We start from the raw sequence: 22,819 nt of genomic DNA, 5'->3' as shown, positions 1-22,819 counted from the left end.
ATTATATGACAAAAATTACCTTCTTGCCCACAATATCGGAGGCATATTGCATCTGGCCTCCTACCCATTGTTACCAATGTGTTGCAGGACATGTAAATTCTGTAGAGTATTTTGAGCTGTACCAGTCGGAAACGTGTCCTAATGGCCACCTCTCAGGGTGAAGCCAAAGCCTCTGGCCAGTCCTCTTCTTGCATATCAATTAAATCCAACTCCCAGTGTTACCGTAATTGCAAAAGTGTATGAGGGGAGTTATTAATACGTTTCTGGTATGTGAGGGAGGTCACTATACTGGTGAGGTGTTCTTCCAATAATCTATTTTCTAGTGGAAATGACTCCGAAAGGTCCTCCCTGCGGGGTAGCACCACCTACAGAGCATGGCAAATTTGTATGCATCTGAAGGTCTCAGATGGAGCCAAGTTTTAAGTCTTCTGCAAATCGGGAAAGGACAAAGTTCTCCCACTGTAGAAAGCCCAATTAGGTCCCATTTGTCAACTTTACCAGGGCGATGCGCAGGGTCCTGATCTCACCCTCTGTCACCTTGAAATGTGTATCAGGCACAGGGAAAAGAGTGTTCTGCAAAATAGAGAAAGCGCAGTAGCGCCATAATTATGAACAGTTCCACTCTTCCCAATAGGGATATCGGGAGAGACCTCCAATGATGGACATTGCTTTTGAGGCGGATCAGAGGGCTTTGCGGTTTCTGGCCGCAAATACATCGGGGTTTGTGGTGATGAAGAAGTCCAGATGGCGGCAGCTTTCTTGAGGAGGGGTCTGACTTCTATGTGTTTCAATGTGTCGGGAAATGTGGCTGTGGATGTGTTGAGGATGTTGGTGAGTTTTCGGCTGATGTCCATATTTCCTTGGTTGAAGAGGCGGGGGAAGGGGTCCGTGGGTGCTTCGGAGTGGATTGAGCTCATGATGGCTGTGGTGTTCTGTGGGGGGTTCTGTTCCCAAGCAGTGAGTGGCTGGTTTGGAGAGGCATCCAATGGAGAGTGCAGGCTGTGGAGATTGGTGTGTTGGGGATCGGAGTCCTGGTAGATGGTGTATATTTTGTTGTGGAAATGGATCACAAGAGCCTTGCAGAGTTCCTGTGAGGTGGGGGGTTGTGTTCTTGGTTGTCGTTGGGAAGGAGAACTCGGACGATGAACAGTTCCTTGATTTAGTTGATGCTTGCTTCAATGACCGCCCTGTGCTCCTCAGAAGCGGCCGCTCCTCACGCTGCTCCCTGCCCTGCCCCGATACTGGTATCGTAGCGCTATACTGGCAAACTGCTCTTCACCTTTTGAAAACAACTGCGCTTCTGCTCACACTGCTCCTGCAATTATTATATGTGCCTGAATGCAATTGTATCGTAGCGCTTTACTATTGAGCTGCGCTTTCATTGTTTACTCGATTGTGCATTGCTGCCTTACCTGCAGGATTAATTTGTGCCCGATTGCCTAATTTGTGCCTTTGCATAGCGATTTGGGGTCACTGTATAGTCGTGTTTGGCTGTTGGCTCGCTGCCATTTTGTTGTTGCTGATTCTGCCTCCCAGCCCGGCCCTCCACCCCGCTCCTGCCTCCCAGCTGCCCCTCCCTCGCCCCACCCCCCTCCACTATCCACTTATGATAGATGCTTTTGCGCGCAGCGTTCACGCGCAGCGGTCGCGACCTGTGTGCGCCGAAGGTGCGCCAAAGGTAAGCCCGTCAATACCCGTCCGCAACTGGACCGCGCCCAGCGCCATACCCCCTGGCCCCCGCAAACTCCTCTCCACCCGCATAACGTACGACGCCGCATCCCTCTCTGCTCTTAACCCCGGCCGACTCCCAAACTGCTACCAAGCCGCCCCGGGACACACCCATGGACCCTTCACCTGCCACTCATGCAAGTTCGACAGCATCAGGACCCGCACCAAATCCACAAACTCCAAACAGAGATCCGACACTAACCACCTGAAGTGCATCCTGCTCAACACCCGATCGGTCCACAGACACGCCATTGACCTGTGGAACCTTCGACACTACATCGCAGGACGTCGCCTTCCTTACAGAAACCTGGATGAACGCCTCATCAGCTCCCGACATTGCCATAGCCATCCCGAGCGGCTACAAGATCATCCGAAAGGACCGCACCAACCAAACAGGAGAAGGTATCGCCATCGTCCATAAGAACACCATCCGCATCTCGACCAGCTCAGGCGATAACCTCACCACCGCCGAACACCTTCACTTCCAGATCCACACCGATCCCAAAACCACACTCAGAGGCACCCTCATCTACAGGCCACCAGGACACCGCACACAATTCAGCGAAGACATCACTGACTTCATCAGCCCACACGCCCTCTCCTCCGAAGACTACATTCTACTGGGAGACCTCAACTTCCACCTGGAAAAGAAAAACGACAGCAACACCACCACCCTTCTGGACAACCTGGACAACCTCGGACTCGAACAACTTGTTGATACCCCCACCCACCATGCCGGGCATACACTCGACCCAATCTTCACCTCCAACAAGCACATCTCCTTCAACCACACCACAGCTCTCCACTGGACGGACCACAGCTGCATTCACTTAAACTACAAAAAGACTACGACCCACAACCACCCACACCCAATTCCCCGAAGAAACCGGAACAAAATCACCACCGACCAACTCTTCACATCGCTTCACCAAAACCCTCCTGCCAAATCATCGGACCCAAACCAAGCAGCCACCAACCTCACACAATGGATCACCCACAGCGCCAACGAACTAGCACCCCGGAAAAAAACCATCAAATCAAACAAGGTAGCAAAAATGCCCCCTGGTTCAACGATGACCTTAAGAAATCCAAGAAGTTCTGTCGCACCCTCAAAAAAGCCTGGAGAAAAAACCCAACCACTGACAACCTGGCCACCCTCAAGAACGCCACCCGCAAACACCACCAACTAATCCGATCCACCAAGAAATCAGCATTCAAGGATCGACTTGACAACAATGCCCACAACAGCAAGGAACTATTCAACATAGTCAAAGAATTTACCAACCCTACCGCCGGCACCAACGACATCACTCCCTCCCAAGACCTCTCCGACTCCCTAGCCTCATTCTTCCACAACAAAATCGCCGACATACATAACAGCTTTGAAAACCAGTCCGGAGACCAGCCCACTTCCCACCTCCGAACCAAAACCCCCCCTAACTACCTTTGCGCCTGGGACCCTATCACCACTGAAGACACCATCCGCCTGATGAACTTCATCCACTCAGGATCGCCAACGGACCCATGTCCCCACCACATCTTCAACAAAGCAAACTCCATTATCGCACCCCATCACCGAGACGTCATCAACTGCTCCCTCAAGGCCGCCACCTTCCCGGAAAGCTGGAAACATGCAGAACTCAGCGCTCTTCTGAAGAAACCCACAGCAGACCCCACTGAACTTAAGAACTACCGCCCCATCTCGCTCCTCCCATTCCCTGCCAAAGTGATTGAGAAAGCCGTCAACAGTCAGCTCGCCGCCTTCCTCGGATCCAACAAATCCCTCGACCCTTCACAGTCCGGCTTCCGAGCCAAACATAGCACAGAGACCGCCCTCATCGCAGCAACTGACGACATTCGAACACTATTGAACAACGGAGAAACAGTTGCCCTCATCCTACTTGACCTCTCCGCAGCCTTCGACACAGTCTGTCATAGCACCCTCATACAACGCCTCAACAACATCGGTGTACAAGGAAAAGCATTGGACTGGATCATCTTGTTCCTCGCCGGAAGAACCCAGAGAGTCCGCCTCCCCCCTTTCAGATCAGAGGCCTCCGAAGTCATCTGCGGCGTACCACAAGGATCATCACTCAGTCCCACCCTCTTCAACGTATACATGAGTCCCCTTGCATCCATCGCGCGCCAACACAACCTCAACATCATCTCCTACGCAGACGACACCCAGCTGATCCTCTCCCTCACCAAAGACCCAAACACCGCCAAAACCAACTTACACGAAGGAATGAAAGAAGTTGCCGAATGGATGAAGAACAGCCGTCTAAAACTGAACTCTGACACGGAGGTCCTCATCTTAGGCTCAGACCCCTCTGCTTGGGACGACTCATGGTGGCCACCGGCCCTGGGAACAGCACCCATACCTACGGACCACGCACGTAACCTGGGCTTCATCCTAGACTCCTCCCTCTCGATGACCAGACAAGTCAACTCCGTCTCATCATCATGCTTCAACATCGTACGCATGCTCAAAAAAATCTTCAGTTGGATCCCCACTGAAACAAGAAAAACGGTCACCCACGCACTGGTCACAAGCCGTCTGGATTACGGAGACACCCTTTACGCCGGAACCACAGCCAAACTACAGAAGAAACTCCAATGCATCCAAAACTCCTCAGCCAGACTCATACTAGACATCCCCCGCCAAGATCACATTTCCAGTCACCTGAAGGACCTCCACTGGCTCCCCGTCAACAAGAGAATAACATTCCGTCTCCTCACCCACGCACACAAAGCCCTCTACGACCTAGGACCCTAATGCCTCAACACGCGCCTGTCCTTCTACACCCCCACCTGCCAACTACGATCGTCCAATCAACCCTCGCCACAATTCCGCGCATCCATAGATCCACCATGGGGGGGGGGGGGGGGGGGGGGGGGGGATAAGATCCTTCTCCTACCTAGCGGCCAAAACCTGGAATTCTACACCCCCCTCCTCAAGCGCCTTGAGACCCTCTGGGTGAGTAGTGCGCTATACAAATTTTGAACTTGAACGAGGCCTGTTAGGGCGTCCTTTTTTATGTCAGAATCTTTGGTGGTAATTGTTAAAGGCTGACTTGAAGGTTTCTCTATCTGTGGTGTATCTGCTGGTACCAACTCCTTTCCAGTTGTTTGCAGCTGCCTTTCATTGTCCTGAATTCTGGTGTGTACAATGTCCTGAATTCTGGTGTGTACAAGCTGGCTTGTTTTTGTAGATCTGTGGGTCTTGGCAGGTTTGTTGGGGCGACTAGGTTGGTGGCATTTGTGATCCAGGTGGTGAAGTTTTGTAAACTGCTTGTTCCAGGTCGGTTACATGGATGGGCTAGGTGGAGTTGAGGGCATCCGTCCATTGGGTCCGTGTTACTTTGTTCCAGATGCGGAAGGAGGAGGTCTTCTGTATACCAACTTGGTTGTGGTCTAGTCCTGGTGGCCTTGGATGGGGCCAGGGTGTTGATGTACAAGGTGGTCCTGGCGCTAGAGTTAGTAAGGTTATTGTAAGACAATAATAAAAGCGATGGCTGAGTAAGAAGGCGCACTCAACTGCACTAGTCCAATAAGGAGTATATGTCTTACTTGTTTAGTGTTCAAATATCTTCTGGTGCTGAGGAGGAAAAAGCGCCATCCATTCTTTCTCAATGGGAAAAAATCCAGAATTTAACAAAAAAAGAGCCTTCAAGCACACAAAAATCCAAAGTTGAGGTCGTGGTATCAACTGTTCTTTTATTCCATTCCTATTTTACAAGCCCCTTCGCCAACACGTGTTTCGTCTCTGGCTGTTCCAGTCACAGCAGACTTTGTCAGGGCTTTACATCTACAATAAAGGCATAATCTATTCAGGAGGAGCATCTACATGAATTAATGTACCTGCCACCTGGGTCAGATGACCCCAAAGGTTCACCATGTGTTTGATAATTAAAATACACATGTCTATTACTTTCTGGGTGATTCCCCACCACAACACGTGGTGTATTGAATTAAAAATCTTCGCATGTTTGATTTAGAGCACACTTCCTATTTATAGCACATGTCACCAAGTAGGTGACTTCCCGCCACAATACGTAGTGAACTTAACAGATATCACTGTATAATCCACCATGGTTCTACACCACCCCTCTTCCAAACATGTGGTGAACCTTTGGGGTCATCTGACCCAGGTGGCGGGTACTTTAATTCGTATAGATGCTCCTCCTGAAAAGATTATGCCTTTGTTGTGGTGTTGTGGCTGGTGGGTAGAATTGCAGACAGGCCAGTTTTCTTTTTGAATCCTACTCTCGTTTTACTGTGAATTTCACTGGAGCAGTTCTGTGGTGGTGAGGGATAGGTATGTTGAATTTGACGAGCACAAGATCAACCCAGGTGAGAGGTTTGACTTGTTCAATAGGAGGTTGTTGAAGTTGGTGAAGATGGGGTTCAGTAGTTGTCTGGTGGGGTTATTCACTCATTGGGTGAGTTTGACGATTTTCGGTCCTTTAGGAGGTTGTTCCTGTTGGGTATGGGGGGGGGGGGGGTTGGGTGCTCCTGATGGTAGTTTAGATCGCCAAGGAGGATGAATGTTCTGTGCTAGAGTGCCAGAAGAGCAACAAAGTCAGCCATGGTGCTGCCGAATTTGGTGTGAAATCCAGGTGGTCAGTAGATGAGGGTGCTACTCATGGTGCAGTTAATAATGAAGTGAAGTTTGAGGGTCAGCTGGTCTTTACGGATGTGGCGGAGTATCGGACAGTCTCTTAGTTTGTCGATTCCGTCCCCCCTTAAGATCTTGTATACGTTAGGTCATTGCTTTAGCAATGTCAGGGGCCGATGTTGGGAATCCGCCAGGTTTCGGTCAGGAAGAGTAGGCCTAATAAGAAGTCAGGCAAGGAGGTTCCAGACTTAAGTGGCATGTGTTGTGAGGAAACTGGTGTTGAGGAGGAAGAATGACAGGGATGGGTGGGCCGGTGGTGTGGCATTGGGTCGTGTGCAGGGTGATTGGGGCAGGGGGAGGGGGCATGTGCAGGGAAGTGCAGGAAAAGTGGCTTCAAGGTTGGCTGGCAAGGCTCCACAGCAGTGCTAAGAGCTGTGCCCAGGGTTCAGGGCATAGAGGACTGCAATGGAGTGTCATCTGGAGGAGCGGTGATGGGAAGAGAATCGGGAGTCCTAACCTTTGGAGTCTACTCTGTGGCCACCATTAAGTAGGAGCGGGAGGAGAGGAGAAATTTCAGGAGTGGTGGGTGGGCTGGAGCCAGTGGTGGGAAGCAGGAAGGAGAGCCAGATAGGGTAAGTGCGTTAAGGGAGGAAGCCAAGGAAGGGGAAAAAGCAGTGAAAGAATGCTTGCAGGTAAAGGGGAAAGAGGAAGCAAAAGGGTACGAAAAGGAGGCAGTTATAGCAGCTGCAAGAGGCAAAAGCTAGCGGAAGCAATGGATAAAGGAAGACATGAAGCATATAAAGAGAGGCAAGATCCCCTAGAAGATAGCAGAAGGCCAAACTGGCAACAAGAGCAAATAAAAGCGAAAAAGGGCAAAGGTGGCAAAGATGCAAAGGGCGGGTAAGTAAGCACAAGGTCATAGAATGAGTGAGCAAGCAGAAAGGTCAAATTACAAAGAATGGGTGTGAGGGGACAAGGTCAAACTGGCAAATAGGCAAAAATATGAGCAAGAGAGGAAAAGGACAAGTGGCGAAGAGGCAACAATTGAGTGAGAGCAAAAGGTCAAGGATGCAAAGATGAATAAAGGGGGAGCAATACGATCAAAGAAAAAGAGGTCAAAGGGTAAAAACCGCAACGAAAGTGGAGAACAGGTGGGAGAGCAGAGGTGCAAGAGAGATAGGGCGAGCAAGAGGTCAAAGAAAAAAGTATCTGGAGGAGGAGCAAGGCGGGATTGCTTAGCTCCTGTGATAGACCTGGGTCCAAAAGGGCGAGCCCTGGTCTGAAAATTGGGCACAAGTAAGAGGCGCAGACAGTGCCAGGCACAGCATGCTTAGTGGCTGCTCTCCGCTGCAGTTGCCATTAAATAGGAGCGGGAGGGACAAGAGATCAAAGATGGTGGGAGGGCTGGAGCGAGTGACAGGAAGCAGGAGGAACTGCAGCGCAGCAGAAGCAGGAAAGGCAGCTGCGGGGAGCATAGAGAGCGCATGGGGGGAAAAAGTCACGTAAGAAGGCATGTGAATTAAGAGGATGCAGAGGTAGAAGAAAATAAGGAGGTAAGAGTGGATGCAAGGGGCAAAATCTGGCAGACAGAGACAAAAGGATAAAGAGACAAAAATCAAAAAAAGAGGCAAAAGTACCTAAAAGAGGTCTAAAGATCAAAGTGGCAACGAGAGCAAGTGAAAGAATAAAAGGTCAAAAGTGGCAAAGAACGAGTGAGAGACTGAAAGGCAGGGCACAAGTATTAAAAAAATAAATGTAAAAAAAAAGTGGGGTGACTGACCTAGTTAATCAGAATACAAGTGGCATCACGGGACACAACATCACAGCGTGTGACATAAAGGGCACGTGAAATCATGGCATTTGACATCACAGCACAAGACATCACAGAAAGTGGCATCATAAGAAGTGACATCAGATCTTAAGCCCTCAAGTATATGTTTAACATGTCTATCATGAGTACATTGGAGCATAGTTCGAGTATATAGGGAAACCCTCCTGATTTAGGCATAAGATTTCCAATTTTGTAAGTTACACATAAACCAGTGTTGCCCTTTTTAGTGTAAACTTCCTCTACCCATAGTGCTTTAAAAGAAAAAATAGTGGCACTTAAATTATTTGAACGCCTCCTCATGGGCAGAAAGCCATATATAAATTACATTTATTTTGTGTAAATACAGGGTCACGCCAACACATCTGGCATTCTTACAGTGCATGCATATCTCCTAAACAGGGACTGAACAAAGTGAAAAGCTGCCTTTCAGTATGTGTGATGTGCTAACAAGGTGAGCCTTTGTTTTCCCTCTGCAGCGTTTGCTTCTAGGTGTGAAGCTCCTGACTGCTCCCAGCCAGGAGACTCCAACAAAAGGAGGCCTGATGACCCCTTAGTTTCGGCCTTTGTTATGGGCCCAGCAGGAGTCTGAACTAAGAAAGCAGCCTGCTAGTTGCTTTGGATCTAAAGCAAGGAACAAAAATGCAGGCGCTGCTAAATGTGTCCTGGTGTTTGCAAATTACACAGTGACGAATTCAGCATATCTTTCAGTGGGGCCCAACTTCTTGGCAGGGTGGGTGGCTTCTAACTTGTGAAAATAGTGGGTGGATGCTGTCCACCAGCGTGTACCCCCGACTCGAGCCCTGCTAAGAGGCAACATGGTAAAGAGGCAGGATACAAGTGAGAGAGCAAAAAGTCAAGGAGGCAAATATTGAGAGGGGAAGCAATAAGATCAATGAAAAATATGTAAAGGGTAAAAACAGCAGGGAAAGTAGAACTTGTGAGAGCAGGGGCGCAAGTGAGAGAGAGCAAGATGTCGAAGAAGAAAGTAAAGAAGTACAAGGATGAGGAGCAGCATACCTCTCTATAGCAACTGAGCTTGATCTATGCCTGGTCCGAGAACCGGGCACTGGCAACTGGCATGTAGTGCAGGCAAGGCCAGGCAGAGCTGGCCTAATGTTTTTACTCGCAGGGCAGAAAAAACACTGCAAAGGTCACATGTTCATTAAGTGACCAAGCCCTGCATGCACGTCATCCTGGAAAGTACTCTTTCGGCGTGACTTTCTCTCTGCTATGCACCCAAATGAGTACTCAAGGGCAGAAAAAGGGAGGCAGGCAACGTCACGAGAAGGAAGAAGCAGACACTGTCCTCCCAGAAGAACAGCAAGCACAGGAGGTAAGGATCACCAGCTGCAGAATCTGTGATATACTACAATCAGTGCATGAAGATTTTTTCTTGAGAGTGGACCATATTTGTTGTTTGTCAAGCAATGCGGATTTGCATCGTAAGAAGAATCACACAAATCCATATAGTCTTTAAAAAAACAAAAAGATAATAAAAATAAAGTTCAACTGTTTTAAAAGAAAAAGTTCCAAAATAAGAACATTAAAAAAACAGCAAAGCAAAAAACTATGTATGCATCTACTGAAAAAAAACAATTTAAGTGCAAGTAGTTACAAAACGTCGCCTAAAAACCACAAGAGCACTGAAATTCGCCAGTTATAAGGTAAACTAACTATAACTGGTGCTCTAATCATACACTGATCATGACCTCACATATGACATCACTGACAGCATGTTAATGGACATCCCTGAGGACATCTCAGACAGTATTATTGATGGCATACCCAATGAGATCATCCACGATATTACAATAGACACTACTTTTTTTCATGTACATCTTTAATATATATATATATATATATATATTCTCTGCAATGAGCTGTTATGGACTTATTGTTTGGGTTATTCTTTTGATATAATATAGTGAAAAAAATAGTGCTGTGTAGATTATGGTCATCTGTGTTAATTTGCAATGTCTTGTTTTGTAATCGGATTTTTATGTAATCGTTTATAGCTATCAAGTGCATTGTGTTTCATTACATTTTGCAGCAGAAGTATATGTCTTTGTCACTATTGTGGCTGTATGGTAATGGAACTCCTACTCTTAGTTACAGGGAAACACTGAATATAATGCTATATCTGTTCATGCTTTGTAACTTTGGTGTAAGTTTTGTGTTTCTATTCAGAGTTTTTGAAGTATTCCCTATGATGCCGTTAAATTTAACTAGACATCTATGACCGTACAAAGAAAAGGTCCCTCAAGTATGGTCTGTATGATAATGTGCATATCTTTAATTTAATTAACTGAATTAGCAAAAAGCTACCATAGGTTATCATGCACCTGGAAACAATAAATCTTCAGAGAGTCAGAACTTTAACCTAGCCCCTAATCCTATGCCATTACAACATTTCACATTTAAGATTTGGAGTTCATTTTAATTCCCCCCACATCCCATGCCTTTACTCACTGCTACCACACCAAGAAATTCTTTGTCCACCCAGACACATACAGTGTTTGGGTGAGGGCCCAATGATGAAGCATGCCACGAGTGTTACCTGTGGGTGAGGAGTATGTATATATATATATATATATATATATATATATATATATATATATATATATATATATATATATATATATATATATATATATATATATATATATATATATATATATATATATATATATATATATATATATATATATATATATATATATATATATATATATATATATATACTCCTCACCCACAGGTAACACTCGTGGCATATATATATATATATATATATATATATATATATATATATATATATATATATATATATATATAAAATGACACCAGAAAATATCATTACAAACGGTAATTGACTACCACAACACGGAAAATCTAAGGAAATTTGAGTAGAGCACCAATTTACCTGGGTGACTGGATTTACCAATCTCGGATACACTGCACACATGCACCTCATGAAAGCTGGGTCTCCCCTCTATTGGTGTATTTACAGTTTTCTATGCAGAGTGCACATATCATGGTAGCGTGGTGTTACATTACATGCTGTGTCGGTCTATGATAATAGGTGTGTTGCTGTAATTTAATGAGTGGTTAAATTGTTACAATAGTATTGTGGTACAATGTAGTGATTGTTTCACGTTGAGATGGTGGACTGAATAAATAAAGGATATAATCTATCTACAAGAGACAGGATCGAGAGTGGTTCCGGTGGGTCAGTTCATGAAGGTCCAAGAAAAGTGTGAGATCTGTGTGGTGGCATAACACTTTTCAGTGGGCCTTTCTATAGTGTATTTATGTCCATGCTATTTATTGCTTTACTATTTTGTTGTGGTGCACTTTTTTGTATGCTATATGTGTGTTGCTTTTTCTTTTGTCTTTCCCCAAAGAGAGCGGATATGTTGCGTTAAAGTGCAGTTTGTCATTGCATCAGATGTTCTAGTATTAATCCCCGTTTACTCCATCGGTGGAACTAGAAAATTTTGGAATATTAGAATTTAAACTTAAAACAATTAGAGGTGGTAGTGGCCAGCCTCTTAGTGAGGCCAACAATAAAGAAGTTTTCTAGAATACCTTGTATGGAGTACCCTGCCGCGTCACATGTGAACCCTAACCAGGTGGCGCAGCGGGCTACTGCGTCCACACTTCAGGGTTTTCTGTGTAACAATGGGGCCACTGGTCTGGGCTAACACATTCATCCTTTGAATTCAGTAAAATTAGAACCATGGAGTTTGGCAATATTAAACATCAATCATCAACCTAAGGAAATTTGGTTCTCTGTGAACTATCACTCTGTGGAACAGTCTCGGTGCCTGTCCAAACCCTAGAGGAGTGTCAACACAAAAACACTGCCATCTGGACCTCTGGAGCCCCATTCTCACCTTATTGGCTAGCAGGATGCAGGGCACTGGAGCGCCATTAGGCAGCGAGGTCTTGCTGTCCAGATCTTCTTTCCATTTCTGGCTGCTCAAGAAGGAGGTCCGGTTGGTGACGTCAAACATGATCACACAGGCTGCGGCCTCCCTGTAGTACAGGCGGGTCATCGAAGTAAAGCGTTCTTGGCCTTCGGAAAAAAGCACAACACAATCAAGCATGCATCATGGGTACACCGAGCCCACCCAAAACACGCCGACACGCCCCTGCATCCAAAATTCAATACAAATGCCATTGTAATTGATGGAGTTCTGTTAAGTACCTCCTCCAATTTCAGTAACTCATAAGCTAGCACAAACGTATTAAAGTAAATGTATACTAATTATAAAAATAGGGTGTATAAAAACGCACAATAATCTTCTTATATAAGCATTAAAGCATTTCATATAAACTACACAAATGTCTAAAAATCAGTCAAACTGCGTTGGTCAGTCGTCTAGACTTTTGGCTGAAAAATCACTTGAGGGCATTATAAAAACAAAAATCAGACTTTGCCATGCAAGCCACAACGAAATAAAGCACAGACCAAAAACACAGAAAAGGATACAATACAATAGAAAAACACAATATGACAAAATACCATACCAAGCATGGGCATGCAATAGGTGTGGCTTTAATATGCTGCATCCTGCAGTCACAAAATCATTCAGCTAGCTCACTCTGCCTTCACTAGGGAGCTTCTCACAGCCTGCACTTCTACAGATATAGTGCGCACCATACATTTATGCAGGCATTCCTGCTCGCCGCGCCAAACAAACTGCCCACCCAGCACTCCTACGCCTCCCATCTACAATGCACCCAGCTCTTACTCTGTACTCACACTTCACGTACCCTGCACTCTTACACCACACACCCATCACTCACTCATAACATACTCACTCATCATTAAAACACCACTTCCACCAATCCTTCAATCGCCCGTCGGTCACCCTCCATACTCACATCTGTCACCATGCCCTCCCACTAGATGGGCGACTAATAGAATAGGAGAGAATGGAGTTTCCTATTTCACGTCTTTGGAAATTGCAAACTAGCTCGCACAATATTATGCCGCCTTCTGTAAGGCTCGGCCATAGGCCGACACCACTCAAATAGAAAACTACCAGGGAGAATGGACAATCCCAACCCTGACGGTGGAATAACGACAGGCCCTGGAGCAGGACATAGGACTCTCGGAGGTGCTGACTGCCATTTTCAGTCTAAAGACGGGAAAAACCCAGGGTCCTATTGACATAATTGCCAAACCTTTTAAGAAAAACTGACTCCTGGGTCCATACTTGCTCAAAATGTTCAGGGAGGCCAAGGAGGTGGGTGCCCTCCCGCTTGACCTCCGCAGCACTACTATAAAAGTGATTCATAAACTGGGTAAACCTACAACACAAAACAGTTCCTATCGTCTGATCTCTTTTGAACAATGAGATGAAAATACTGGCTGTAATATTGGCCAACAGACTTATCCCGGTGATTACCAATTTAATACAAATGGACCAATCAGGCTTTATGCCCAAAAGGTCAACTAGGCTCAACCTCCGCAGACTCTACAACTGGCTTGAGGCAGTTCAATTTCTGAAAGATCCCCACATATCCATGTCCCTAGATGCTGTGAAGACATTTGATGCTGTCCACTGGCTCTTCCTTAAACAGGGCCTGGTGTGGTATGACCCCAAATTTATTACCTGGATAGACCTATGCAAAAACCCGGTCGGCAGAGTCGGAGTAAATGGCGAAGTTGTTATCAAATTCTCCATCGAGAGGGATGTGAGACAAGGGTGTCCTCTATTACCTCTATTGTTTGCCCCGTGCTTGAACCCCTAGCCTGATTAATTAGAGCACATCCAGACCTACTAGGTTTGAGAGAGAGGGAGGGGGAGTCGGGAGACGAACGGATATCACTGTACACCGATGATAACCTCCCACATGTAACCAGGTCAACTGAGACGCTACCTGGTATATTCCAGATATTCAAAAAATACAGAGCCTACGTGGGCTACCACATCAAAAGGGACAAGACTAGCGTCTACCCAGCTAGATGTCCCTTCGCTCAGCTGAACTGTCCTGGGCAGTGGTGAATTGATTGGCAAGGGTTTAAATACCTGGGTGTCTATGTGACCTCCAATAAAGAAGCCCAGACCAAAACATTTGGCGGGTATTCGCAGACTTCCATTGGGATGTTGAAAGGTGGAGGACGCTGCCTCAGATGCTAGTAGGAACGGCGGCTATGTATAAGATGATTACACTCCTGAGGCTCTTGTATATCCTTCAAAATACCTACCATAAGATCCCAGACGACAGTTTTATTTGAATAGATTATGAAGTCTAGACGCTGCTATAGAGTGGGGGACACCTTAGGGTGGCACTGAGGACACTGCAGAGGAATCAATATAAAAGACATTTCCCTCCCAAACATCCCGACATGCTACTGGGCAGTGCACTAAATAGTTTTCAGTAGCTGGGGGAATATTCCCGGTGATCAACCAACATATACACTGGAGGGGACACAATTCCAAAGCCACTCATACTTGCATTATCTGTACAGGGGTAAGGGGTCAAAGAACATACTAGCAGCAATCCAGATGACCACTGACTCCTGGAAAAGACTGCCGAAATGGAGCACATAGGTGACCCAGGAGACACCCCTATAAAGGGGGGGGGGGGGACACGTTTTAAGGAATTTGGGAAGCAGAAGGGTTTTGGACACTGGGACGCCATCGGAATCTCTAAGCTGGGTGACCACAGGGAGGATGGCACACTGATCTCCTTTAGTTCCTTACAGTGGGAATATTAGATGACCTTCCGCCTAAGGCCCTTTCTAACAAAGTACATGTGGAGTTAAATCGCCCGCTCACGTAGGACGAACTGGGAGCTTCCCTAGGGGATTTGAATCCCGGCAAGGCCCCGGGTCCGAATGGTTTCCTGAACAAATTCTTTAAACAATATTTCCTGCAGCTGGGTCCCCACTATCACAAAGTGGTGGAGGAGGCCAGGGAACAGGGTTGCCTGCATAGTGATTGGAGATATGCAGAAGTTGTAGTGTTCCACAAGCCCGGCAGGCCTTCTGAACGACATGCCTCGTATCGCCCTATCTCCCTTCTGAACGTCGAGGCCAAGATTCTGGCTAAGGCGTTGGCAAATAGTCTCCGACCACATGCAGCTTCATTAGTACATCCGGATCAGTATGGGTTTATGCCCCAACGGGCGACACGCCACAACATTCGTCTGGCGCATGTTGCGGTTACGACTGTTTAGGGACCGGGGGAACGGGCGGATATTTACAGGGCATTTGACCCTTTAAGCTGGGTAGACTTATTTGCACTGCTGCGTAGGTTAAACATAGGGCCTCGTTTCTTGTAGTATCTAACCCTGCTGTATACAGACCTAACTGCATCCGTGTGCGTGGCGGAGTCCGTCTCCTCTCCATTCTCTACTGGGCGGGGCACCAGAAAGGGGTGTCCACTGGCCCCCTACTTGTTCACACTAGCAATGGAGCCCCTAGCCACCTGGGTGCGGATTGACGCTCAAGTGACCGGTCTCAAATGGGCACACGGACTGTCAGATCGTATTGCCTTATACAACGACTATGTGCTATTCTTCCTCACTAATTTGGATAGGACGGGGCCACGGCTGATGCGCACAATGCAGGTCTTTGGGGAAACCTCGGGCCTATACATGAAACCTCGAAAGTCCACCCTTTGGGTTTTGGGTGGTGGGGGCGAGCTAGGCTCCTGGGCATCTTTGGTTCAGGTGGTTCCTGGGGGTATTCCTGTCGGATTCTACCTCCACGTCCTGGATCGGAACTTGCCGCCTGTATAGGATCGTGTGCTTGAGGACATTAGGACCTGGTCTCACATGCCCTTGTCTATTTATGGGCGGTAGGCCATTTTTAAGATGGTTATGCTCCCGCGCCTACTGTACCAACTGCAGAATCATCCGTACCCGATTACCCCTAGGGGGTTCCTTCAGGTAAATGCAGCCCTGGGTCAGTTTTGCTAGGATGGTGGAGCGGCAAGGGTGGCGCTGCAGACTTGCTTTCAGTCTACGTACTGTGGGGGATTGGCGACTTCAGACATTTTGTCCTATTATATGGCCTTGCACTTGCTCGTCCAGAACAAGTGGTGGTATGGGGACAGGACTGATCCGGCATACGCTGTCGAAGGACGATGCATGGGGGAACACACCTTGCATACAATTTTCTACTCTGCCCCGTTGAGACGCACCCTACTGTCTGCCACGCAGACTGTTTTCCAGATCTGGAGGCAGGCGTTACAGAGAATATGTTGGTGGAACAGGTTGACCCGGGAAACCTCTCTTTGGCACAATGGACGCCTACCACACTTGGCGGCGCTGTCGGGATTCCGCGACTGGGATAACATTAGCTTCTCCACCCTGGGCGACGTCATGCGGGAACCTGATTTGAAATCCTTCCAGAAATATCCAGAAAAACTCCCAGATGACGAAAACCCAATTCTTTAAATTATTTACAGTTCCAACATGCCATTTCCCCTAGCCTGTAGGGGTCGGAGACACTGGCAGAGTTCAGTCCGGTGGAGGCCAGGTATTTATGGGAGACCTCCACGATCACAAGATCTCTAAAATATACCAGTCTTTGGTCACACATTGTTCCCCATAGCTACTGCATCTGAGGGAGACTAGGGAGGGCAACATAAATCTGATGGAGGAGGAAGACTGGACAGTGGCTTTGGCCTCGCCACGAGGGGCAGCCATCGCAATGAGCCTATGACTTATCCAGTTCAAATACCTTCACCGGGTATATTATACCAGGGTTAGGCTGTGGAAGGCAGGTCTGGTGTCTTCCCCAGTGTCTCTCCGATGTGAACATGAGGAGGGAACCCTGTTGCATACTGTCAGGCACTGCTCCGCATTAGCGTGATTCTGGAGGGGGGTGCGGGCCTGTCTCTCTGAAGTGTTGGTAACAAAAACAGTGGTCCTAGACCCAGATTTATTGTAGAACAAATCGAACTAATAATTGCGAGTTCCTTATTATGAGCTTTCCCTCACTTGCTCACAGTATTCAATATAATCATTTAGACTGAAAATGCACCAACCCAGACTAACATGCATGCAGCCTCATCCCAATATGAAGGGGTTGGATTCCTCTTCCTCAGTTGTGCCGGTAGGTCACAGCTGTGAGAACGGGCATCTATACTCCGCCTTCGGGATCGAGAACGATTGTCACAGCTGTGACTTACCGGCACAACTGAGGAAGAGGAATCCAACCCCTTCATTTTGGGATGAGGCTGCCGCTCTCCCTAATGAAACATTGAAAACACAGCATTGAAACTCCTACACACTTGCAGAGACCACGCCAAGCACCCGAAAAGGATCAGAACTTTTGAATGGGATTAGGAAGCAACCATGGATGGATACGTGGGACTTGGCGACCCTTGTGATAAACATTGGAGTGATCCTACGATACCTTGCATCAAGTATTGATTACACGGACTGCCCTGATCTACACATGGGAGTATGACACCACTCTGGTACTGAGGTTGCCCTCCCGTCCTGAAGAAGACCCGCAGGCTGAGGCTCCTACTAACCCCTAGGCATAAGTCGGGTCGAAACGTCAACACCCCTATATACCTTCTTGGACCACATATAGCTCTAATCTGTGAAAACGTGCAACAGAACAATTTTGATTGTGTAACATTAGTGAAAAAGTACTGTGTGTGAATACTAAATGTGGCCAAGATATAAGTGACTGGAATCAGTGAACCAGTACTTGTTTCCCTCGGTTTAAAAAAAAAAGTCACTAACCTTTTCTCTTTTCACTCACCACTTCAACTCTCGAGCACTTCTCCTTTTGCACGTTCTTAAAAAGCATCCTCTTGATGTACCAAAAGTGTCAAAAACTATTTGAATTTCGAAATAATTGTTGAAATTTGGTGGAATAAAAACGTGTTTATTCTCTGGCATGTTAGTCTGGGTTGGTGCATTTTCAGACTAAATGTTTATATTGAATACTGTGAGCAAGTGAGGGAAAGCTCATAATAATGAACTCCCAATTATAAGTTCGATTTGTTCTACTATAAATCTAGGTCGAGGACCACTGTTTTTGATGCCGGATTGTACCCAGGTCCAGGACTACTTGGGTCACCCCATTTTTGATAATGGCTCTCTGAAGTGTTGGGGTGGGACCTTCGCAGATCACTGAAGCTGGTCCTCCTGCATGTCATGGAAGCGATCGGGGGCAACATTTACAAGCACCATCTTATGCTTCTGGGATTTACCCTGGCTAAAAGGGATATTGCTAGGGCCTGGAAGGCAGCGGTGGCACCCTCAGTCTCTGCCTGGAAAAATGGCCTGGACTTCTGTATGGGTATAGAGACTCCAATCTTTGTGGCCAGGGGGTGTCCCCGAGAGCACTTTAAGATTTGGAAGCGCTGGGCAGAGTATCGTAGCCTGGTGCTCGAGCCAGCACAGGTGGACCCAGAATTACCCCGCCCCCCAGCTTTTCTTTGTTGTTTCTTTCTTCTTTGTTATTTTTTATTTTCTTCCTCACAGATGTTCGGCGGGAAAGCAGCCTTGCAGGTGATGACATGTTACAATTGTACAATTGTGGTTATTGATATGATGTGTTGCTCTGGAATGGACGATAGTGCGGTGGGGTGTGGGTTGGGGGCTACAGTTCTAGGGTTCTTGTTTTATTTGTATTGCTTTTCGTTATCTCCTGGAAATACATTCATGTATTGATTGATGTATATTGATGTGGCAAAAACTTCTGGGTCACAGAGCTCTGCGTCATATGTGATGTTTTGACAAATAAAATGTGATTAATAAAAATAAAAAAGAGACTTCAAAGGGAGGTAAGTGCTAGGAAAAACTGGCTCATAGCATACAAGACCAAGACATTAGCAGAAACAATTGGATTCATCACTCAAATACCTCTGTCCATTCCAGTATGGGTGATTATTCCCTATTTTATACGAGGAGACTCCCTGATGCAGCCCACACTAGTCGTATGCACCTCAAAGTTTTATGCTTTGAGAGGTCAGGTTTAGCATCACCTAGAGCTAAGTTCGAGCAAGACCCCAGCAGGCCAGAGTCTTACCCGACCTGATGGCAACCAACAATCTGGGGAGACCCATGACATTCCTCTGCGAGCTCTGGTCCCTCGTTACGGAGGGCCGCACCCTCTCGAAGTGTTTCCCCACTGACATGATGGCCTTCTCAATCCTTACTCCAGGCCTCCTCAAACCTTCTGGACCAATGCAGCAGATTTTTATGGTTGATTGGCAAATTATATCCCAAAAACAATAAGTGATAATGAACAAACAGCATGTGAGCGACTTCTCTGAAAAGAACATTCATAATTAAAAAACAGTATTTTTTTTATTATTTACACTATATTCCTTAACGAAGAGCTAGTTACTTGACAATGATTGAGGCAAAACTGACTACTATTGACTTAAGACATTATTTTTTAGAGAAAGTATAATATTTAGGGTTAAAATCCGCTCCTATTCTCCTTGACCCTGGAGTCTCTGGCATGTGTGGTTCAAAATCAATCAATCAAAGCATTTATATAGCGCGCTACTCACCCAGAGGGTCTCAAGGCGCTAGGGGAGGGGGGTTCGCTACTGCTCGAACAGCCAGGTCTTGAGTTGCTTCCTGAAGGCGAGGTGGTCCTGGGTCAGGCGGAGGTGGGTCGGGAGGGAGTTCCATGTCTTGGCGGCGAGGTAGGAGAAGGACCGTCCCCCTGTGGTGGCTCTTCGGATGCGGGGGACGGCGGCGAGGGCGTGGCCGGTCGATCGAAGCTGGCGTTTGGGAGCGTAGAAGTTGAGGCGGCTGTTGAGGTATCCTGGGCCTTTGGTTGTGTAGGGCTTTGTGTGCGTGGGTGAGGAGACGGAAGGTGATTCTCTTGTTGACCGGGAGCCAGTGCAGGTCTCTCATGTGTCCGGAGATGTGGCTGCGACGGGGGATGTCCAGGATGAGTTGTGCTGAGGCGTTCTGGATCCGCTGGAGTCTCTTCTGGAGTTTGGCGGTGGTTCCGGCGTAGAGGGAGTTGCCGTAGTCCAAGCGGCTGGTGACGAGGGCCTGGGTGACCGTCTTCCTGGTCTCGGTGGGGATCCACCGGAAGATCTTACGTAGCATGCGCAGGATGTTGAAGCACAACGAGGAGACGGCGTTGACTTGTCTGGTCATGGAGAGGGAGGAGTCCAGGATGAAGCCCAGGTTGCGTGCGTGGTCTGTTGGTTTGGGTGCGCTGCCTAGGGCGGGGGCCACCAGGAGTCGTCCCAGGCGGCGGGTGAAGATCCCAGGATGAGGACTTCCGTCTTGTCCGAGTTCAGTTTCAGGCGGCTGTTCTTCATCCATTCGGCTACCTCTTTCATCCCTTCGTGAAGGTTGGCTCTGGCGGTGGCGGGGTCGTTGGTGAGGGAGAGGATCAGCTGGGTGTTGTCGGCGTAGGAGATTATGTTGAGGTTGTGCTGGCGTGCGATGTCTGCGAGGGGGCTCATGTAGACGTTGAAGAGGGTTGGACTGAGCGAGGAGCCTTGAGGAACGCCGCAGATGACTTCGGTGGCTTCAGATCTGAATGGGGGAGGCGGACTCTGTGTCCCTCCGGCGAGGAAGGAGATGATCCACTCCAGTGCCTTCTCCTGGATTCCGACGTTGCTGAGGCGCAGCACTAGTGTACGGTGGCAGACAGTGTCGAAGGCCGCGGAGAGGTCTAGGAGGATGAGGGCTGCTGTTTCTCCGTTGTCAAGCAGGGCTCGGATGTCATCGGTGTCTGCGATCAGGGCGGTCTCGGTGCTGTGGTTGGCCCGGAAGCCAGACTGCGAGATGTCGAGGGATCCGTTTGTCTCGAGGAAGGCGGCCAGCTGCTTGTTGACGGTGTTCTCGATGACTTTTGCAGGGAACGGGAGCAGCGAGATGGGGCGGTAGTTCTTGAGGTCGGTGGGGTCGGCTGATGGCTTCTTTAGTAGAGCGCTGAGTTCGGCATGCTTCCAGCTCTCCGGGAAGGTAGCGGTGTCGAAGGAGGTGTTGATGATGTCCCGCAGGTGGGGTGCGATGACAGCGTCGGCCTTGTTGAAGACGTGGTGAGGGCAGGGGTCGGTCGGAGATCCGGAGTGGATGGAGTTCATCGTCTGTATGGTGTCTTCGGTGCTGATCGGGGTCCATGCGCGGAGGGTGGTGGTGGGGGGGCGGTGGTTCGGTCGTGGCGTGCGTCGGTTGAGTGCTGAAGCTGTTGTGTATGTCCGCGATCTTGTTGTGGAAGTAGGAGGCGAGGGAGTTGCAGAGGTCTTGTGAAGAAGTGATGTCGTTGTTTCCGGCGTTGGGGTTGGAGAGCTCTTTAATGATGTTGAAGAGTTCCTTGTTGTCCAGTCGTTCCTTGAATGCAGTTTTCTTGGTGGCATGGATCAGTTGGTGGTGTTTTCGGGTGGCGAGCTTGAGGGCAGTCATGTTGTTGGGTGTTGGGTCTCTGCGCCAGGTTCTCTCGAGGGCTCGGCAGTTCTTCTTGGAGCTCTTGAGTTCGTCGGTGAACCATGGAGCTTTCTTGCTGCCGGGTCTGCTAGGCGGGGTCCTCAGGGGGGCGAGGTCATCTGCGCAGTCGCTGATCCACTTCGTGAGGTTGGTGGCCGCTTGGCTGGGGTTCGTTGCGCTGGTGGGTGGGTTATTGCTCAGGGAGGTCGCGAGCTGGTCGGCTGTGATCTTGTGTTCGCACACACCCAAACATCAGAGGCTTTGAGACAAATAGATCGCTGATCCATAAAGAAACGTTCTCATTATAAGCGGATGAAATCGTCCTATACTTGACCCGACAGGAGTATTCGCTTCCCACGTTCCTTCAGGTCTTTGAAACTATGGGGCCATGTGGGATACATCATAAACTGGAATAAATCCGTTATTTTTCCTGTTGGTGGCCACTTAAACCTACCTGGCTTGAAGGGGGTACAAGTGAATCAGGAGGGATGCCATTGCCTATTGCCACGATTGAGCAGGAGTAGTGCTTAGATCATAATGTGAGAATGGTGCTGGCCGAATTCCATATGGATGCTGAGTGCTGGAGGAAACTTCTTACGATTTAGGCAGGGCAGCGATGTTTAAGATGATTAGCCTCCCAAAATTCCTATATGCCCCACAAAATACCTACTACAAAATCACGGATGATGTATCCCCAAAAACAGACTACGACCTGAGGAACTTAATATGGAATAACACACACTCCAGAATAGATGTCAGAACATTACAGCGCAATCCATTTAACGGAGGAATAGCTCTTCCAGATATCAGGGCTTACAACTGGACTTCTCATCTGATACCCATAAATGCCTGGGGACACACAGATGGCAATCAGCCCACTTACGCGTTGAAAAGGACAGTTTGAAACACGTACCTACCACAACTATCTCTATTGTGGGAAAGAAATTAGAGGCCTACTTCCTGTTACTCAAGTGAATCTTGATGTGTGGTGCAAGACTAGTAAATGTCTGGGGTGGGCACAAAAAGAAAAAAAGAAAATCCCCCGGGAGACCCAACTTTGACTGGGACGATACATTAAAGAAATTGGAAAGCTGAAAGGGCTTGAAGTCTGGGACCGGACTGATATATCCAAAGTGGGCGATCTACTTGAGGAGGGTGCCCTATGCCCTTTTCCTCCCTCAAGAGGAAATCCAACTTGATGATATGCAATGCTTTAGATATTTGCAGCTTGCCCGTGCCTGGAGAGCTGAAAACTT

At 47.8% G+C, this 22,819-nt stretch overlaps 1 protein-coding gene across 1 annotated transcript in view; it reads right to left on the bottom strand.

Moving 5' to 3' along the window:
• Nucleotides 1-22,819, bottom strand: part of LOC147665996 (ras-related protein Rab-29-like) — a 95,820-nt gene that overhangs the window by 12,692 nt on the left and 60,309 nt on the right. The window contains exon 3 of the mRNA XM_086949340.1: nt 12,071-12,252. Coding sequence (XP_086805466.1) covers nt 12,071-12,252 — 182 coding nt within the window. The remainder of the gene's footprint in view (nt 1-12,070; nt 12,253-22,819) is intronic.

This window comes from Lissotriton vulgaris, unplaced genomic scaffold, assembly GCF_964263255.1.
Source record: "Lissotriton vulgaris unplaced genomic scaffold, aLisVul1.2 SCAFFOLD_2871, whole genome shotgun sequence".
Lineage (NCBI taxonomy): Eukaryota > Metazoa > Chordata > Amphibia > Caudata > Salamandridae > Lissotriton > Lissotriton vulgaris.
This window is presented reverse-complemented; position numbering and strand designations above follow the sequence as displayed.